Source organism: Oryx dammah, unplaced genomic scaffold, assembly GCF_014754425.2.
Source record: "Oryx dammah isolate SB20612 unplaced genomic scaffold, SCBI_Odam_1.1 HiC_scaffold_26, whole genome shotgun sequence".
NCBI lineage: Eukaryota > Metazoa > Chordata > Mammalia > Artiodactyla > Bovidae > Oryx > Oryx dammah.
Genome location: NW_024070210.1, coordinates 55,163,376 through 55,183,925, shown reverse-complemented (window position 1 = coordinate 55,183,925; position 20,550 = coordinate 55,163,376). Strand labels below are relative to the sequence as shown.

The window sequence follows — 20,550 nt, the reverse complement described above, 5'->3', positions numbered from 1 at the left end:
AGCCACTATGTAAGAGAGTATGGAGATTCCTATAACAAACTAGAAATAAAACGACCATATAACTGAACAGCAGCACTCCTGGGCATATACCCTGAGAAAACCATAATTGAAAAAAGGCTCATGTATCTCAGTGTTCACTGCAGCACTATCTACAATAGCTAGGACATGGAAGCAACCTAAATGTCCATCAACAGATGGATAAAGAAGCTGTGGTGCATTTTTACAATGGAATATTACTCAGCTACAAAAAGGACCACATTTGAGTCAGAGCTAATGAGGTGGATGGACCTAGAACCTGTTAAACAGAGTGAAGTAAGTCAGAGAGAGAAAAACAAATACTGTATACTAATGCATATATATGGAATCTAGAAAGATGGTACTGATGAACCCATCTGCTGGGCACCAGTGGAGACACAGACACAGAGAACAGGCTTATGCACATGGGCTGGGGAAGGAGAGGGAGGGGCAAATGGATAGCGTAGTGTGGAAACATATACACTACCATAGGTAAAATAGACAGCCAATGGGAATTTGCTGTGTGACTCAGGGAACTCAAACTGGGCTCTGTGACAACCTAGAGGGATGGGATGGGAGGCAGGTTCAGGAGGAAGGGGCATATCTATATCTGTGGTTGGTTTATGCTGGTGAATGGCAGGAACCAACATAATATTGGAAGAACTTATCCTTCAGTTAAAAATAAAAATAATAAATAAATAAATAAAATGGCATTATCTCCAAAAAAATTTTAAAAAGCCAACTAGAGAAACCAGTGCATGGGCAGTGGAGAGGAAGAGGAGGGAAGATAGAGCTGGGAAGAAACAAAGCTGAAACTCTTGCTTTACTGTGGGTTTGAAAATAGAATCCACAGCCAAATTATTCTGACAAAAGCACACACAGAAGACCAACTACAAAGGAGGAATATGTGTTTGAACAGATGCCAAGAGAAAAACTGACTTAAGACTTCGTACTGTGTCAAAAGCTTTGTTTGTTGACAGTAGAATTATCTTGAGTTTGTGGGGGAAAATTGTGAGGTCTGCTCTAAAGCCTTCCTCAGAGACTCATACCCCGGTTGCAGTGTTTTCTCAGTGAAACACTCCTAAGGAACATGGTAACAGGATGAGGGTGAAACCAAGAATGAGGGAGGTTCCCCCTGCCTGCCTGCACCCAACCACTGGACCATTCCTCCCCAAAGCATCCAGGGTCACAGAACCTTTGTGCCTGACCTCCGAGGTCTCTTAATTTTTTTTCTTACTACACAGTATGTATCCAGCCTCAGTGATTACAAGCTTTTATCACCTCACACACAGACTACAGCAACTATCCTTTTTAAAGACATTAACTGTGGAAACATGAAATACAAAGTATACACCTCACTTATATACCAATCATCAAGGATAAATACACGTTACCATATTGTCATATTCGCTTTATGATTGCTACTTCTTTGTTTTTAAAGAACAAATTACAGATTTAGCTGAAGTCCCACACCATCCTTCTTTCTCACCCTATAGGTAGTCATTTTCCTGAAGGTAATTTCCATGCATGGTTTATTACGTTCCTACCTCTCCTTGTGTCTATAAACAATACATTTCTGTTTCTCTTTGTATTTTTAAATTCAACAGATTCATCTTCTAAACTATCATTTCCTCTGTGCTCTGGTGTCTTCATACATTAAAATGTGTGCCCATCTGAGAGGCATGAAAAAGCTATATCCTTATTGATTTTGCATTCTAGATTGCTTTTGAGGCTGAGTATCTTTCCCTATCTGTACAAGTAAGTTGAATTTCCTCTTCTCTCAAGTGTCTGTGCATTATCTTGATCTTTTTCCCTAGTGAGGGTGCTCAGTCACTGTCATATTTGACTCCTCTGACTCCCTGGACGGTAGCCAATCAGGTTCCTCCGTCCATAGGGTTTCCCAGGCCAGAGTATGCCATTTCCTTCTCTACGGGATTTTCCTGACCCAGAGATCGAACGCACGTCTCCAGCCCTGGCAGGATTCTTCACCACTGAATCATCTGGAAAGCCCCATTTGGAAAACGTCTTTTGCCTACTATTTTAACTTTCATTAAGGCAAGTTCGTCAACCTTCAGAACTCTTACATCACCCTATGTTAATAACAGATTGTTTAAATTACTATAGCTTTTTAAGAAATTGGGATTAGTTGTGAGTCTTCCATATATTTTCACACATACAAACATATCTATATATTTATTTTTCAGTCCTGCAGATGAAAACCATGGTTGTCTGGATCTAGGTGATGATAAGCTGCTTTAATACACTGATCTTTCTTCCAGAGACTGCTTTCTCTTAATAGTTCTGATAAATTCCTTCATAGATTGAGTGAATTATCTCTGTAGATAAGCCCATCACTCGCAACTGACAGTTTCATTTGTCTAATCCTGAAGTTGTTTCTTTTTCCTTCCTTATTTCATAACTTCTTTGTTACTTATTATCTCCCTCTATACTAGAACAAAAGTTCCATGAGGGAAGGGATGTTTGACTGCTTTACACTGCTGTCCTCAATGTCTAGAGCTTACCAGGTAGAAGACATGAATAAATTATTTATTCAACAATGAATTTTGCATTCCTAGAGAAACCAGTTATAACTTGCAGTTACAGATAAACAGAAGTAATGCTGGACTTTGCTGATTTTTTATGAATTTTAGGTAGGACCCATATTGAGTTTAAAATTTTATTGGTCTGTATTCAATTCAATTTTGCTCTCTTGATTTTCTAGCTTCAAGGTAAGGTGAGGAATTTTTTTTTCCCTCTTTCTGTTCTCTGAAACAAACTGAACCTACTTTTCGTTTTGGTTTCTTTTTTAATTCATTTATTTTATATTATGAAGACTATTTCTTTCAAGCTCATAGATCCATCCAGATTTTCTTATTATCCATTTTTGTCTATATCTTCAATTTTTGGCTTAAAATTTCCACTTCATTTTCTTATGATGTTGAAAATCCTTATCTAAAGTTCTGCCCCTATAATCCATTACTAATGATTATTTTTGCCTCTTTCTTTTGTTTTACTTGACCAAATCTACCAGAGATTTATACACTTTATTAATTTTTTCAGAAAGGCAGCTTCAGGTTCTGTTGATTCTCTCTGAAATTTCTATTTCACTATTTTCTCTTGACTAAAACATTTTCTTTATCTTATTTTGATCTTGTTCTACTTATCACTTCCTGAGGAAGGTATGTTAAATTATTCCACTAAATTTGTGTCTCTGAAATTACCTGTTTCTCTTATACCCATTTTCCCAACAATAGAGCAGCTGGGGGACACTAAATAATTCTTAAATCCCTGAAAACTCTGAGAATTGTTTAGTCTCTGATTTTCATTTTTCTCAATAAGCACCTTTAGTAAGGTGCTACTGAGTACAGAAATCATTAAGGGGTCTTAAGAAAGGTGAAAAGAAAACAACCCCAAAACTCATAAAAAGGTCCATAGTAACTACCATATGGTGTATATACAAAGAAACTGAAATCAGGGTCTGAAACCCATGTTCACTGCAGTATTATTTGGAATAGGCAAAATAGGGAGATAACTTAAATGTCCCTTGATCAATGAATGGGTAAAGAACGTGTGTGGTAGCTACATACAATGAAATATTTTCCACCGTAAGAAAAAAGGAAACCCTGCCATTTGTGGCAACACAGGTGAACTCAGAGGGCAACATGCTAAGTGACATAAGCCAGACAGTGACCAAAACGATACATACGGTATCACTTACACACAGAGTTCTTTCTTAAGCCGTTCTCACAGAAACAGAAAATAGAAATGGTGGATGCGAGGGTTGGGAGAGAGAGGTAAACTGGGTAACACAGGCCAAAGTGTATGAAATTTACAGTAAGAATCTAGCACACAGCATTACAACTATAGTTAATAACATGGTACAGTGTACTTAAAAGTTGCTGAGTCGATAAGCATTCTCAACACACACACATAGAGACACACACACAATGTGAGGTAATGGATATGTTGGTTATTTTGATCTTGGTAATCATTCTGTATGTATATGGACATCATATCATCAAGTTGCATACTTTAAAATATACATAGTTGTCAATTATTCCCAATTATTCCTCAATAAAGCTTTTTTTTAAAAAAAAAAAAAAGGTCCATAGTATGCTGACTTTGAGCACAAGTGCTACACAAATTTTCAAAAAATTAAAAGAAAATTAATTTTATAGTTAAAAGTTAAAAAGAAAGGAATTAAAGTCATTAAACACACCTCCGTGTACCTTACCCAAAAGCTATGTGACTAAAATCTCTGCCTGGCTTTAGCTTCAACCAGGCTGTGTGACAAGGCCAATCTTCTATTTCTTTTTAAACTGTGAATTGTTCAAAGCCAACAGTATATATATGACAGCAAGATGGTGAAAAACAAAGACTAACAGACATGGTTTGTCACCAGGGACAGCACAAGGACTCTAACCCTGAAAGGTCTCAGACTATCCAACATGCAGTCAGGGAACTGTGACCTCACTGTTTTGTTTAAAAGGAGATGAATATTCTCAGGCAAGTTTTTACCTGTAATGTATGTGCAATGATATACACAATTAAACATCTACATTAAATAAAAATGCCTCATTACCTAGACTAAACTTGGCCTAATTAAAGAGTAAATCAAATTCATAAGGAAAATAATTTCTATGAGGCACAATAAGCTTGTTTTAATCTGGAACCTGAGTAAGGATATATATACTACTAGAGTCCTGAGCTTTATACCATAATCTCAGAAACAGGAAAGTTGAACACAATTGCTTAACCTTGGTGACCTCACACTACTAAGAGAAGGTACATCTTTAATAGAGTGTAGGTGTGCCACATTCGATAGCCTGTAAGTCCCAGGAGACAGTGTATGAGCAATACCAGTGCTCTGATACTGCATGTAATCCACACACAAGCAGTTGGTGGTGTGATGATACTCACTGGGATGTAACAGGCACAACTTGTAACAGAGCAAAGAGACCAAAGAATCCTGTGATCACATTTTAAAGTACTTTCCTAATCTTGCTGCACACTGGGAGACCAGTGAAGGGGGCAACTTTGCCCTCCAAGTAGACATCTGTTTGTAAAAAATGTAAATCGCAATGTGAGGAGTCAGAAGCTATCTGCAGAAAAAGTCTATGTAACCATGGACAAGCCACTTCTCCTCTCTGCTGCTTCTTCTGCATCCACAGCACAAAATATACTGCTTGTTCAATTCACAAGGAGGCCCTGAGGATAATCTGTCCAAAAGCTCCAGAGAAAAGGCATAAATAAAATGACCAGGGTAGCATCATTTGAAGTACCCAATAAAAGGCTGAATTTGGATCACCTTCTGATCAGGGCCACACAGGCTCACAGGTATGAAAGCTTAAAAACTAAACATGTAAAACTTTTTGGTTCATAAATCTCTTCACTTTCTCCCATGCTTCATCAGTCACTCAAAGAAACAAAATACATTTCTTCCCTTGGGGGCTTAATTCTTTGTCTTGTCAGTTTCCGTGGCCATAATCCATAGGTTTACGATACCAAATGTATCTGAGGGACCAACTGTGAGGGCAGAATATGGGAGGGTGAGAGTAACTAAAAGCTCATGCGCACGTGGTTTTCTGGAAGGCATCTGAGGTATAAGCACAGAGAAAGGCAAATTTCCAAGGCTCCTGCAGGAAGGAAGTCAGACCAACTGGATACAAGTGGCCCTGAGGACCTTGGCCAAATGAGTCATTTGGAGGATGCAGAACAAAGTTAATGACAGGACCTGCTTAGAGCTAGTCTCAGACTCAAGGTCGCTATACGGAATACTGTAGGACAAAGCATCACTTTGGAAGGGCTCCCTGGGATTCAACCCAAGGGGAGAGTTTTTCTTTTTTTTAATAACAACTCAGTTTAGACCCAACAGCACATGGCCGAGGCATTCTCTGCCACCCGGAGAGAAGTCTGATTTCCTTCTTACCTCAGGGCATGTGCTGGTCCCAGTTACCTTCCACCAAAGCAAAAGTGAGGTCAGGCAGTTGTTATTGTCTCCTTTCAATACACTCAGATACAATATGATGAATGACGTACTCAATGCGCCTCACACTGGTGCATCCTAGAGAACAGATGGTGCCTACCCGCCCCGGCTGGCATTCCTGTCAGGTTCCCGCTTGCAAAGCCTCTACAAAAGCTCACTCTAGGTGCGAGCATGATTTTGACCAGGTTAAGACGGCCTGTTGTGATATTTTTGGCTCAGCCAAATATTTCATCGGATCTAAGAGGAAGTGGAAGAGAGAAAGAAAAAGTGGGGGAAACCAGATAAAGGAAAGAAATAGTATCAGAGAAAGAAAGAGACAAAATCCTTGGAGAAGCCCAGGCCAAACCAGAGGGGAAGATGAGCTCTGACAAACAGCTGCCTACACATGGTGAGGCTTGTCTGCTGGACATCTCTAGGAAACCCAGTCCTAAGGCCCATGTTCAGTGGGGCCGTGATGAATCTGAGGGTTAGCTTTCTCTTGAACCCGTAAGTGTTGAGCCAGAAAAATCACCCCCATCATTTCATAAAAGCAAACCAAAGACCAGATGTGTGGGAAGTGTAGAGCCAGTATTTAAAAATATATACATCACACCTTTTCAGAGCAGTGACAATTTCATTAATTATACTAAATGATGTGAAACTCTCTCTTTTATACTCTGTTGTTCTAATACTGGAGTCTTTAAAAGAAATGCAACATGACAAAATGCTGCCCCATATGAAAAAGTAATATTGTAAAGAGCAGAGATTTCAGAAGATGGGAAAAGCGAGTATCTCAATTTTAGAGAGAACCTAGATCAGGGGTCCCCAACCTCTGGTACTGGGTCCATGGCCTGTTAGGAACTGGGCTACATAGCAAGAAGTGAGCACTGATAACTGCTCTCTATGGCTGCCATTACTGTCTGAGCCCCGTCTCCTGTCAGATCAGCAGTGGCTGATTCTCATATTAAATTCTCATACATCACAATGTAATATAATAGAAATAAAGTACACAATAAATGTAAAGTGTTTGAATCATCCTGAAGCCATCCTCCACTACTCTATTCCTGGGAAAATTATCTTCCATGAAATTGGCCCCAGGTGTCAAAAGGTTGGGGACCACTGCCTTAGACAACAGCTTGGAGGGGTACCGCAGACCCTGTGGTCCAGAGGAAAACACACCCTGCCCAAAAGTGGAACAAGCCATCTTCATAGTCATCCCAACACTGAATTTCTAGGCCCCTTGCTTTCTCCAAGGCCCACAAATGTCATCATATATTGAATCAAGTAAAAGCTAACAGTCTCACAACTGACCAAAACTACAGTGTGTATGTTGCATAACAAGCTCAAAAATAAATAGTGAAAACAAGAGAAAAAAGAAAACCAAATGGTCATTTACTCTAAGAATCCAGGCTTGTGTTTATGCTCCACATGAGGTCCGAATTGAATCTGGGCTTGAAATCCACCAAACTCACATGCTTTCTCGAAGGAGACAGGGTGGGAGCCATTCAGGATATCATCCCGAGCCTGCAACACAAGAGGAAGCAAAAAGCATCAGGAGCTTGGGGGGACCAACACAATTTCTCCGGTGCCATGTTCCTGGCACCCAAGCCTACCCTCTCTGGGGAAATGAGGGGAAGCGTGCCAGCCAACCCAGAGCGAGGCATTCATTCAGGATGCTGTGAGCGACTGCAGCGCTGCAGAATTAATGCAAAGGGAAAACAAGTCCGTGCCCAAATTGCCTATGGATGGAAGGCATTAGCAATGTCCAATATATTAAAACTAAAGCTTGAGTGCAATCTAGGGAGGTAGAAGTGATTGTGAAAAATAAAGGGGCAAAGGGAAATCCTCATATAATGACCAGATTCATAGGGGACAGAAATGCAATAGATTTTTATGACCCTAAGTGATAAAGTTAATAGAAGAATTACCTAGAAGTAAAATCAACCCAATCCTCACCCCAAGATAAACAGAACAGACAAACACTCAGTACTGCAGACATCTGGGTGAAATGATAAGCAAATACACAGCCCAGGAATCAGGAAGGCACTGCACTTGAAATCTTTCTCCTGTTTCCTGACCCCTCACTTGTGTTGCTATTTATTGTCTTTCCTTTCTCCAGTTAAATGACCCCCAGAACACTTTCAGATGTACACTCTGACCTATGGCCCTGAGCCTTAAACCAACAAGCATTTTCTTATTGTCTGGATCTCTCTCTCCATTCTGGCCTACCAGCCTCATTTCTCCAAGCCCTTCCTCCATCCACTAACTTGGGGGCCAGCAAAGTTTTCCTGTAAAATGCCGGAGAGTAAACAAATTACATCTTCTGGGCCATGGGTCTCTGTCTCTACTGAACTCTGCCATCAGAATAAGAGTGCTGCCACTGACAATATGTAGACAAGTATGTGATAAAGAAGGGGATTTACCAATGTGCAATACGTAAACAGATGAGATGTGGTTCCAATAACACTTTAATATTTATAGATACAGGCAACATCGTGGCTGCATTTTGCTGACCCTCCCCCTCCCACGTTATTTCTATGAGCCAATAGGTTGATAAGTAAAAGGAGAGGAAAGAGAAGGAATACAGGGAAGAATGAAAGAAGTAAGAGAGGAAGGAAGCTGTTTTCCTTGAGCCAACAGAAGTCTTCAGGACTGTCTAGTCAAAGCCCACATTTACATACTGGGTAACTGCAACTCAGATAAATTGAATGATTCATCTGAGTTTAAACAATTGGTTAATGGTAAAAATTTAAAACGTTATTGAGAGAATATCTTTCAGTTAATGAGAAAGACTGATTTTCTGACCAATATCCATCCTTGTTTTCTAGTGCGCTAAGAAAGCGGTAGTACATGTGAATGGTGAGCCAGCTATTTCCTGCAAAGCCAGGAGACAGAGAGAGACTGCAGTGGCTACCAGGACCCCCGCTGGGAAGCCAACCAAAGCCCCTCTCAGGATGGCTGGCAGCTCACAGTGGACGTCAACCTGCACCACAACTCAACATGATTGAAAAGAGAATGTCACAGACACGGCAAGAACCAGAGCCCAGTTCCTGCCCTCCACCAACCACAGCCAGAGTTCTGGAAAGCTCACCAACCTCAGGGTCTGAGCATTCGATACTGTACCTGAACATAGAGCAAGTTCAGCTGCACGGGGTCTCTTGAGTCCACATTCTGATCAGAGTAAAAGAACTTCCGTCTAAGCAGCAGGGTTTCATTTTCATCTACTCCTTGTTCTCTGAATGTTCGGCTGTGATCCAGCCAATTTACTGCAATGCAAGATGACATATGAAAGAACTGTGTCTACTTTTCCTCTTAGTTCAAGGGGATTAACCAAAACAGCAGCATGATGCAGATGTGGATTTTTAATATGCTCATATCCAGTTATAGTTGCTTCTTAGATTAAACCTGAGCTCTTTAACTTGGCAAAGTAATTGGATGCATACTACATGACATATGAAAAAGCAAATGACAGAGAAGTTCATGGCTATTCCTAAGTTAGTAAAACCCTACAATGAATTTATAATATGCCGATTCCTTGAGTGGAGGAAGAAACAAGGAAAACAGTGCTTTAAGCCAAGACAATCAAGTCTGTATTTTCTTTTAAGTCAAGACTGGTCTTTACTCTGATCAGGTGAAATAATTTATAAACTCTGAGCATAATGAGTTACTACCCTTGACCTTAGGCAGAAAAGAGGAGGAAACTGGAAGTAATGGGACCAGGAGAGGACAGGACACTGAGGAGTAGGGGAGGGCAGAACCCTGCACATGGCCCACCAGTAATCTCACTCATTTAGAAAATACTGGCCTGATACCTAGATGCATGGGGATGGATCGTTCCTCTACACTTCCCACAGCTCTCATTCCTATACTCCTCCCCAGGCTCAACACACACACACACACACACATACTGAGAGCAAGTATTTATTAACAAGCCTTGACTTTAGCACCGGGAATGTATCGAATGGACCTCCTCTCCCACACTAGCCCAGAGAGCAACATGCACAGTATAATCCTCAGGATTTGTCTACGAAGGTCTCACCTGGAAAGAAGCATGCAACTGGAAATTGAATGAAGCAAAAAGAAAAAAAAAAAAGAGAGAGAGAGAGAGAGACTGGAGAGAGGGTCAGAGGAAATGAAAGCCCCACTGAAGTCCAACGAACATAAGGACAAGGATGACATCTTCCCAATGCAACAGCAAGAGAAAGAACAATGAAAGAAAGTAAGAAGTTGGGAAGGTCTGAGTGAAAAGTGCATAAAGTATGATCCTTCTGGGAAGGTGTGTTGGGGAGATGTCAGCCAGTGCACAAAACACAGGCTCTGGGGACACATGGTATACACATACTTGTTTTTCTGTACATTAACTCTGTAGCCATAGAAAAGGATTTTCCTGTGGTGGAATTATATCACTATTTTGTAACCCCTATGGAAATCGAAGCAATAGTCATCCAAGGCTGTTAACGTCACAAAAAGGAAACAATCAAATTCAGCTTCCCAATGGACGTACCACATAGGAGTCACTATTCTTAAACATAGATACACATATCTGATCAAGCCTCCAGAACTCAGGAATTAAAAGGGACATATGAACATGTTAGATGACACTGCAGGCATCTAACAATATCCAGAATATAGAAAATTTTATACAAGTAACAATACAGGTTTTTCCCCTCAATAATTACAAGGCAAAAAAAAAGAGAGAGAGAGAGAGAGAGAGAGAGATGGAAAGAAAGCCTTGGGACTAAAAGAGTTAAGCAGGCTTTCATCCAAGCTTATTTGGACCCTAGTTCAAACTGCTAACAAAAGAGCTTTTTTTAGAAGGCAATACAGAAACTGTAAACATGAATATATTTGACATTAAAAGATTACCTTTTAGGTGTGAAATGCTATTATCACTTTTTTCCCCCTTAAGTGTCTTTTTCTTTTAGTGACATAGACCCAAATATTCATAGATGAAATAAAACAAAGGAATAAAGACCTCTGTTCTGGACCATACAAATTATGGGAGAGGAGACAGGCTGGGCAGCCCATGTGTCCACATCACACTTCCTCCCTGGACACTCACAGTCGTCATCCGTGTGAAGCTTGGCCTTCAGCTTCTCCATCTTCCTCTCATCTCTTAACAGTGTCCTGTCTTTTTTTAGCGTACCCGTCCCTTCTTCTTTCTTTTCTTCAATTGTTTCTTGGATTAAAGAGTATTCTTCATAGTTTGTAATTCCTAAAATTATCAATGAGTTTATCAATTAGATTAGTGACTACACTGCCATCAGTCCCTTTCGTCCTGGGGCCTGTAATACTCCAAGGAGTCCCTGGGAATGAAGGACAGAAAGAAGCCTTGCCAAGGTGGAAAGTCAGGGTCACTCCAGGGAGCATGCATCAAGTAACTGGCCACAAAGGAGGGTCCTCCACTAGTTAAGTCACATTCCAACGTCATGCTAAAGTCTCCTGAGTAATTTTTGAGTAGTAAGAACAAAGTAGAAATAGAACAGAGGAAGGTAAGACCATGTCAAACAAGCAGTGTCTGAAGGACCTGGGCTTCATTTTCATGAGAAAAATAAGATAGGAAAGGCCACTTTCTTCAAATATTCAAGCCGGTTCATACAGTGTAACATCTGTAAGACGTTACCAAAAACCAAACAAACATTTTGGCCAACCCAATAGAAAGGAGACAGACTTGTTCTTTGAGGAGACGAATAGAAGCAAGGTGGGGGCGGAGGGGGGCCAATGTCTAATATGCTTGTATAGGCTGTCCCCATGAATCTTTAGGAGGTAATGGGAGTCAGTGATGCTTAGACAGAATCTCCCAGTCATGGGTGGGAGCCTGAACCATATGATTTCAGAAACATTATTTTCAATTGGAGAATTCATCTTATTTTGAAAAGGAAATAAAAGCTCTCACTTGTGACTCAGAGAGACGCTTAAGTGTTTACAATACCAGTTAGCCGGTTTGCAAATCAGGAAAATGAACACACTCTCTTGGGATTGCGCCAAAGTCAATGTGTTATGATATGTTTAAAATTGCCTAGACACCCAAAGTGGGTGAAAAAAGGAGAGGCATGTTATTAAAAACAAAGCAAAATCCAGAAGCTTGGCATGTGAACACTCACCTATCCTGCTGCAGATAGTAACCAGGAGTTCCCCAACCGTCTTGGAGTCGTCCACCATCACCGTTTTCACGGATCCATCGAGCATCCGAATTTTCTGAGGTCTCTGTTTCTTTTTATATTCCAAAATATCCTAGAGCAAAATCATGCAAACATTTCATGTTGCATGGGAAATTAGTTAATAAACTTGGATACTTCTCTTTAATAAAAGAATTTTCCCTAGCTCCCTCTGATTCCCTCCTTCTAATTTTTCACAAGATTTTTGCCACTAATACAGAATCTCCAGTGCTAAACTGCTTACATAAAGATTTCTTTAAAATCTGATAGTAAAATTGCACCCCCAGAAGTACTACTTATACCTCAGTTACTGAAGACTAACCTCTATAAAGTCAAAGTACCCTATGTCCTTCTGAAAGGCTGAGAATGATCTGCTGTAATGAGAATTAGCAAGGGAAAATGCCTACTTGTTTTTTGAAAAGATTGTGCTTCTCCAATGGTCTCTTACACAGTAATAAGTGATTTGTATATATATGTCATAAAAGACATAAATAATGCCCCCATAATTCTTCATGTAATGGTATTTCACCATAAAAGTGGTTTTCACGATAATGACAAAACCAAAAAGGTAATAAGTTTGAGAGTTATGTCTAAATAAGAGATTTCTCTTTTACTACACTTCTTAAAAATAGAACTATGGAAGGAAAATTAACTGGCACCTCATACTTCACTCTCATTTATGGAATATTGACTAATCTGATACTTCTATTCTGTACATCAAAATCCAGTATATTTCAGAAGTTTGACTAATCTGATATGTCTATTCTGTACATCAAAACCCAGTATACCTCAGAAGTTAAGTTGAACAGATTATAAAACATTAAAAAAAATTGAAGTATAGTTGATTTACACATTGTATTTGTTTCAGGTATACAGCAAAGTGATTCAGTTACAAACGTACATTTTTTCAGGGCATCTTCCATTATATGTTATTATACGATACTGAATATGGTTTCCCATTACTCATTACTTTTTACTCATTATTTCTTCCTACTTCCACAACACAACCATTTTTGTTGTTAATATTACTGATAGTGATTAAACACAGCTAATATGAACTTTTTTATAAAAGCAAAAACACTGGTTATGATTTAACCTCTGACAATCTTTAGGATAGATAGATAGATAGATAGCTTGATAGACAGAATGAACAACATTTTTGTTCCCTCTGGATCCTTACTTTCTATCACCAGTCACCAGGGAACTTCCTACATACTTAGAGGGAAATGCTCTATTTCATAAATACCAAGGTTGAACAACAGCATGTCAAAATAGCTTAAAATCATAGCCTCATGCTGCTTTAATTACTCTGTGAAGTTTCAAGAATTTGGACTGTTGATATTTCCTATCACTAACCTGGGCAGACTTTACAAAACACATTACATCAAAACTATTAAACAATGCTTTGAAATCAAAATAGACTTTCCAATCCCTCCTTTTCTTTGAAGCATAATCATGTTGCCTTCTATGGAAGGCCTAGGAAGAAAGTGATGAAAAATCAAAGAAAGATCAACAACATACCCCATTTCTCAACATGTAGTAATCCAGTGTTCTGCCTGCTTCCAGCCAAATTCCTTTCCTGGGGTCTTCATCTGAGAGAAATAGCCCATAGTCAGAAGCTGGAGGGAAAACAGAAGGAAAAATAAAAGGAAAAGTGATGATGAACCCATCACTGACTTCCAGGCCCTTGAATCTGCTGACTTCCCAGGATGCAAGGTGAGGCTGAAGGAGGCGGTCTCCTTCATCAGAGAAATACTTCATTCTCCAAACATGAGCAGCCACTGGGACTAAAACAGATTGAGAAGAATAAGAGCTGAGCTGCAAAACCAGCACCCACATATGAGGCTCAGGTTTCTTAAAACCAGTGGGGAGTAGGTGTGTCTAAAGTTTAGGGAAACACCAAAAACAAAGCAGTCTAAATTTCTTGTTACTGAACTGGGCTTTTGTTTCCTACCATGTGCTTTAAAAGTCAGGCTAAGAACTCATGAGAGACTACGGAAATAATCACTCGAGTCCAAGGCCACTCAGGTAAAGAGGGGCTGATGGAGACTTTATACTTGGCATAATCCTTCCATCACCCCCACATGGCATTACAAAATAAAAGAGAGAGTTCCCATGAGGTGAAGTCTCTGCTCCCTGTACCATCAAATTATGAGTAAAGTTGGATGAGTTAAACCCTGTGTTCTACACAGAAATCCCTTAATTTAACCAAGGAAGTACAAGATGGTGGAGGCAGGAGGAAAGCGGTATCATTTCCTGTCTCAAAAGCAGAGACATTACTTTGCCAACAAAGGTCCATCTAGTCAAGGCTATGGTTTTTCCAGTAGTCCTGTATGGATGTGAGAGTTGGACTGTGAAGAAAGCTGAACACTGAAGAATTGATGCTTTTGAACTGTGGTGTTGGAGAAGACTCTTGAGAGTCCCTTGGACTGCAAGGAGATCCAACCAGTCCCTCCTAAAGGAGATCAGTCCTGGGTGTTCTTTGGAAGGAATGATGCTAAAGCTGAACTCCAGTACTTTGGCCACCTCATGCGAAGAGTTGACTCATTGGAAAAGACTCTGATGCTGGGAGGGATTGGGGGCAGGAGGAGAAGGAGACCACAGAGGATGAGATGGCTGGATGGCATCACTGACTCGATGGACATGACTTTGAGTGATCTCTGGGAGTTGGTGATGGACAGGGAAGCCTGGTGTGCTGCAATTCATGAGGTCGCAAAGAGTCGGACACGACTGAGTGACTGAACTGAACTGAACCCAGGAAGTACAAGATGGTGGAGGCAGGAGGAAAGCGGTATCATTTCCTGTCTCAAGATGTGTCTCTTCCTAAATGTAATTCAAGGAAACCTCAGAGACCCAGATGAGGGCCAGAGCTCCTGTTGTTTCTTAGAAAAACAACTTCAAGATCTATAAAGGTTTGTATCTTCACCAGACCTTTATAGCAATCCAACTCAAACAAAGTTTAAAAAAAGTCTGAGAATAAACAGTAACAGAAAAGTAAAAACATCAGAAATGATTGGATAACCAGAACTTGGGAACCTGGGCAAACTTTATTTTTTTTGGGGGGGGGGGAGGTGGGTTAATCTAGGAATAACAGTGTTTTGAATAATATAGACACTGCTTTTGGACCAAAAGATTTGTGGTTTTGTGAGTAACAGAACTTTTCAAGAAGACCCATGCCTAACAATAACTGTCTTTGAATGTTTGATTTTTATGATTCCAATTTTTAAGGAAAGTTTTATTCCATTTTCACACTAAAGGCTTATGAATTCAGGAGTAACCTCAATTTCTTATGCATCAGTCAAACACTAAATAAAGGAAGGAAATGTAGAGAGAAGACAAAGGGAAATGGAAAATAAACTTCTATGACTGACTTGTTTAAACTCAGATTAACTGTGGTCAGTGGTTTAACCAAACATTAAACAAAACATGTATCATGATTTTTTTTTTAAGGTTTGAGATAAAGATTAGAAGCCCCTGCAAAGTACTTGAAATATGATGCTAGCCCTGGGTCCTGATGGGAGTTCGTCTTCTTCAGGCTGCTGGCAGTAGAAACAGTGAAACAGGGCTCAGGATACACAAAAGCAATAACTGTTAGAGCAACTTCATCTGTATTCTATAAGCCTTTATATCAAAAAGTGATTTGTAAACTACGGAACACATTGCTGAAGTATGAAAGGGACATCATGACGATGCCGGTTCACTGGCAGAACCACAATGATGTCATTACAAGTTTTACATACGAGGCGAGTAAGGTCCAGGATAAGAATTTCATTTGAAACATATACGCTAGCTGACCTGTGCACATATGCAGAGCCTCTGTTTCCTTAGCTACCAAGGGTAAAACATACAAACACACTTCAAGCAGCCAGCAAATAAACAATGACCTACCTTGGCCAGTTTGCGCCTCGGGTACCCTTTCTCGAATGACTCGACACGCATCGTACACAGCCGTTGATGGCTCAAACTGCATGGTCTTCACCACATTGCAGTGGCGGACACAAATCTTTAAGGACAGAGCCACCATTTTCCCAGAAGATTTGAGGACTCTCACTTAGAGTGTCTGGAAAACACAAAGGGACAAACTGTGACATTCATGATAACTGGACAAAAAAATTTTAGACCCGAATCAGCTTTAAAAATCTAAAAAGAATAAAATGGCAATTAAAGAGGCGGCTTTGGACAAAACTACGAATTAAAAAAATTTAGAATAAGACAGCAGCACACAGTCTTGGAGTTACCACAGCGTGGCAAGGAGAGCCTCCCAGAAGGAGGGAACTACAGGCGTTCACCAAGGCTCCTTCCTCAGGCTGCTTGGTTTATCCAAGTTTTAGTCAGTCACGTCCAACTCTTTGCAACCCCATGGACTATATAGCCCACCAGGCTCCTCTGTTCATGGGATTCTCCAGGCAAGAATACTGGAGTGCATAGCCATGTTCTCTGCCAGGGGATCTTCCCCACACAGGGATCGAACCTGCGTCTCCTGCATTACAGGCAGATTCTCTACCATCTGAGGGACTGGGGAAGCTGTTGGGTTTTCCCAAGGGAGAGAGGAGTTTCCCAGGTGAATGTCCTTCAGCTGAGAGGCAGACCACCCACTGCTGTCTCCTGTAGACACCTGTCAGTACCCTCAATCACAGGGCTCCCTCCCCAGCAGCTCCTGGGCACAGAGGAGGAGCACCTCTGCCCTCTGGGGGTGCTTCTCACAGCCAAACTGCACCAGATCTGTACCAGAAGACTTGGCTTGTAGGCCCAGACCCATCCCCAGGAGACAGCAACTGGCCACTCTGCTTCCATTTCCCCACAACAAGAGAGCTATGCTGTCTGCCCTGCATAATTCATATAAGAACTGAATCCTGAGCAGACATCAATGCCAGGCCAACGCACAGCCATCACTAATGAGGCCAGAGTGAGATATTTTAAACACTCAGTCTGCCAGGCAGCTTCACACTCTTCAGGGGTCTCAATGTAGAGAAAAAGATGACTTAGTTGTTCTTTCATTCAGACAAAGCCTGGGATATTTTACTTCTTACCCAGTTCAATGGCTTTAAAAATAGATAGGTGCTTAGGCTAGGTTTGAATTATTTCACAAAAGCCTTCTTTTGCCATTTTAAATCCAACTATTAAATGCACTTTCCAAGTTGATCGCTTCTAGGTTATTTCAATTACCTGTTCTATTCCTTGGCCAAACTTACCCCTGACACCCAGCCCAGTCCAGTCTCTATCAGTGCAGGCCTTGGGTGCAAAAGGGAGGCATTTCTCTGCACCTGAGGAGCCAACCCAGACTTACCCAGCTCACTGTCATTTTGGCAACCAAAATAAGGCACTTCACAGCGAGTAGCTATTAGAATCCTAGAAAGGCATGGATAACAAACCTTCAGGAGTGGCAAGCTCACCCTCCTTTCTTATCTTTCATTAGAGAAGATCTACAGGAAGTAAGCACCACAGCTCCCTCTGAGAATGGAAGCCCTAAGATGCAACAAGGTGGCCACAGGCAGAGAGGACAACAGGCTGACCAGGCCCAGGCCTGGGGTGGGAGCCTCGATCTGCTTCTCAGCAAGCCTCAGTGACCACTAGCTTCCTAATATCAAGCAACTCTGGTCACTTGGCTATGGAGAACACTTTTAATCAGAAGCTCTGGTATCCATGGGCAGGGTGTACACACACTCTCACGCAGCAGCCATTTGGTCTGTCCAACTGTAAAGTCATTCTGACCTCTGCTTACCTTCTGCATGAATTCTGTCCATGAAAACATGAAAATATTTCTTGAGAAATATCAAGATATACTTCTTAACAAACAACAGTATTTGCTGACAATCTGCTCTAAACGAAATTAACTGACCCTAGTCTGGTCACTGGCTAGACTGAATTATTCAGAATATCCGATGGCTTTCCACCTACAATACTGCGGTCTTACAAAGCCATATATGCAGGCATCCTTTGGAGATGTTGCAGATTTGGTTTCAGACCATCACAGTAAAGTGGGATACTGAAATGGAGTGAATCACATGGATTTTTCTGGTTTCCTCGTGCATATAAAAGTCATGTTTACACAATAATGTGGTCTATTAAGTGTACAATACCATTATGTCTGGAAAGAAAATACATATACTCTATCAGAAAGTATTTTATTGCTAAAAAATGGTAACCATTCTCTGAGCTGTTAGCAAGTTGTGATTGTTTTGCTGGTGGAAGGTCATGTTGATGAATGCTGACTGATGAGGGTAGTAGGGTTGAAGATTAGTTTGGCTGTGGCCACTGCTTAAAACAACAGTGAATTTTGCTGTATTGACTGACCTTTCCTTTCACAAAGGATTTCTCTATAGTACTTCTAATTTCCTTTGAGAACTTTTTCTCTGCATTTACAACTTGACTGCTTGGCACAAAAGGCCTAGCTTTTGGTCTGTTTTGGCCTTTATCACTAATGAAATCATTCCTAGCTTTGGACTTAAAGTGAGAGTCGTGAGACTCTTCCATTTATTTGACCATTTGGAGGCCACTGTAGGGTTATTTACTGGCCTAATTTCAATATTGCTGTGTTTCGGAGAATAGAAGAGGCCAGATGAGAGGGAGAGAGATGGCTGCTTAGTAGAGTAGTCAGAGCACACTTATCAATTAAGTTCCCTGTCTCATGTATGGACGCAGTTCAAAGTTCCCCCAAACAATTATAACAGTCACATCACAAATATAATAATGAAAAAGTTTGAAATACTGTTAGGATTACCAACATGGAAAACAGAGATATGAAGTGAGCAAACACTGTTGGAAAAATGGTGACAGCAATTGTTTGACTCAGTGTTGCCACAAACTCTTGATTTATAAAAAAAAAACAAAACACGTGGTATCTGTAAAGCACAGTAAAACAAGGTGCTATGAAATGCAGTATGCCTATAAAGTTCAACTCAACTCTTTTTATAGGCATATTTAATGAATCAACTCTCCAATTTGAGGAAATCAAAATGTATGGTATCACTTATACATGGAATTTAAAAAATAATACAAATGAATGTATATGCAAAACAGAATCAGACTCATGGATAAAGAAAACATGTGATTACTAAAGGGGAAAAGAAAAGGAGAGAGACAAATTAAGGGTGTGAGACTAACAAATACAAACTACTATGTATAAAATAGATAAGCAAGAAAGACCTACTGTATAGCACAAGGAATTCCAGCCATTATCCCATAACCTGTAATGGAGTATCATCCACAAAAATACTGAATCACTATGCTGTACGGCTGAAACTAACATCATATTGTACTTCAACTATACTTCAATAAAAACAACTCTAGAGATAAATTGACAGATCCGCTGTGATGCAGACCACTCCATGGGTTAGTTTCTCTCCTGCGGCTGGTGACAACTATGGGGATTCCTGAACCTGAGATCCATGAGCATGAAAACGAAAGTGGCTCAGCTGTGTCCGACTCTTTGGGACCCCATGGACTGTAGCCTGCTAGGCTCCTCTGTCCATGAAATTTCCCAGGTAAGAACACTGGAGTAGGTAGCCACTCCCTTCTCCAGGCGATCTTCCCAACCCAGGGATTGAAACTGGGTCTCCCACATTGCAGGCACATTCTTCACTGTCTGAGCCACCAGGGAAGCCCCATGAGCATGGCTGGTGGTAACAGTCAGTGGGAAAGACTGTGAAACTCAATGATATCATGGATGCTGTTTATACAATACACCAGAAAGAGTGGGATGGTTAATATTTTTCATTCCCTGGGAACAGGAGGCTGTACAATATAAGTGTCCCTGCATGAAGCATCTCTTCCCACCCTAATCATTGGATTTTCTGAAGAGTAAATGAATGGTCTCTGCAGCCAAGCAGAGAAAGACTCAGTCACAGAAAGACAGAGCCATGACATGGGGTGAGAGCAGAATTGAGCAGCAGGACAGACCGCACAGGAGCTCAGCAGGAAGAAGACACTAGGGCAGCAGGGAGAAAGGGGCAAACGGAGGTCTGGGGGTTCTAGGACAGATGATGCCGAATCAACAAGCAATGTGGGAGAGAAGCCCAGAACACTGGGAAGAAGAAGGCAAGAAGAGAAGAAGAAAACATTGACGGTGAAGGAACGTCTCTATCCAAAACCACTGGGAAAATGAAAAAGCCACTGACTGAGGAGAAAGTTGCTGGAAGGCATAGGTTGGGGTGAAAAGTCACCAATCAGTCTCTTTGGGATGTATTTAGTGAGACGTAGAGCAGAGTCCAGTACAAAACTGGAGGTATGGGACCTCTCTGGTGGTCCAGTGGCTAAGACTCCACCCTCTCCATGGAGGGTGCTCAGGTTCCATCCCAGGTCAGGGAACTAGATCCCCGTGCCACAGCCAAGAGTTCAAATGCCACAACTAAAGATCCCACGTGCGGCAACAGAGATGGAAGATCCCGCGTGCTGCAACAGAGATGGAAGATC

At 40.9% G+C, this 20,550-nt stretch overlaps 1 protein-coding gene across 6 annotated transcripts in view; it reads right to left on the bottom strand.

The window, feature by feature from the left end:
• The window catches only part of TLN2 (talin 2), a 496,933-nt gene that overhangs the window by 191,213 nt on the left and 285,170 nt on the right, over positions 1-20,550 (bottom strand). For all 6 annotated transcript variants that reach the window (XM_040226669.1, XM_040226672.1, XM_040226673.1 and 3 more), the window contains 6 exons: positions 16,027-16,198; positions 13,660-13,757; positions 12,085-12,214; positions 11,043-11,195; positions 9,104-9,246; positions 7,377-7,504 (listed from right to left, as the gene is read on the bottom strand). In XM_040226669.1, the coding sequence (XP_040082603.1) occupies positions 7,377-7,504; positions 9,104-9,246; positions 11,043-11,195; positions 12,085-12,214; positions 13,660-13,757; positions 16,027-16,162 (788 nt within the window). In that variant the 5' untranslated portion in view covers positions 16,163-16,198. The remainder of the gene's footprint in view (positions 1-7,376; positions 7,505-9,103; positions 9,247-11,042; positions 11,196-12,084; positions 12,215-13,659; positions 13,758-16,026; positions 16,199-20,550) is intronic.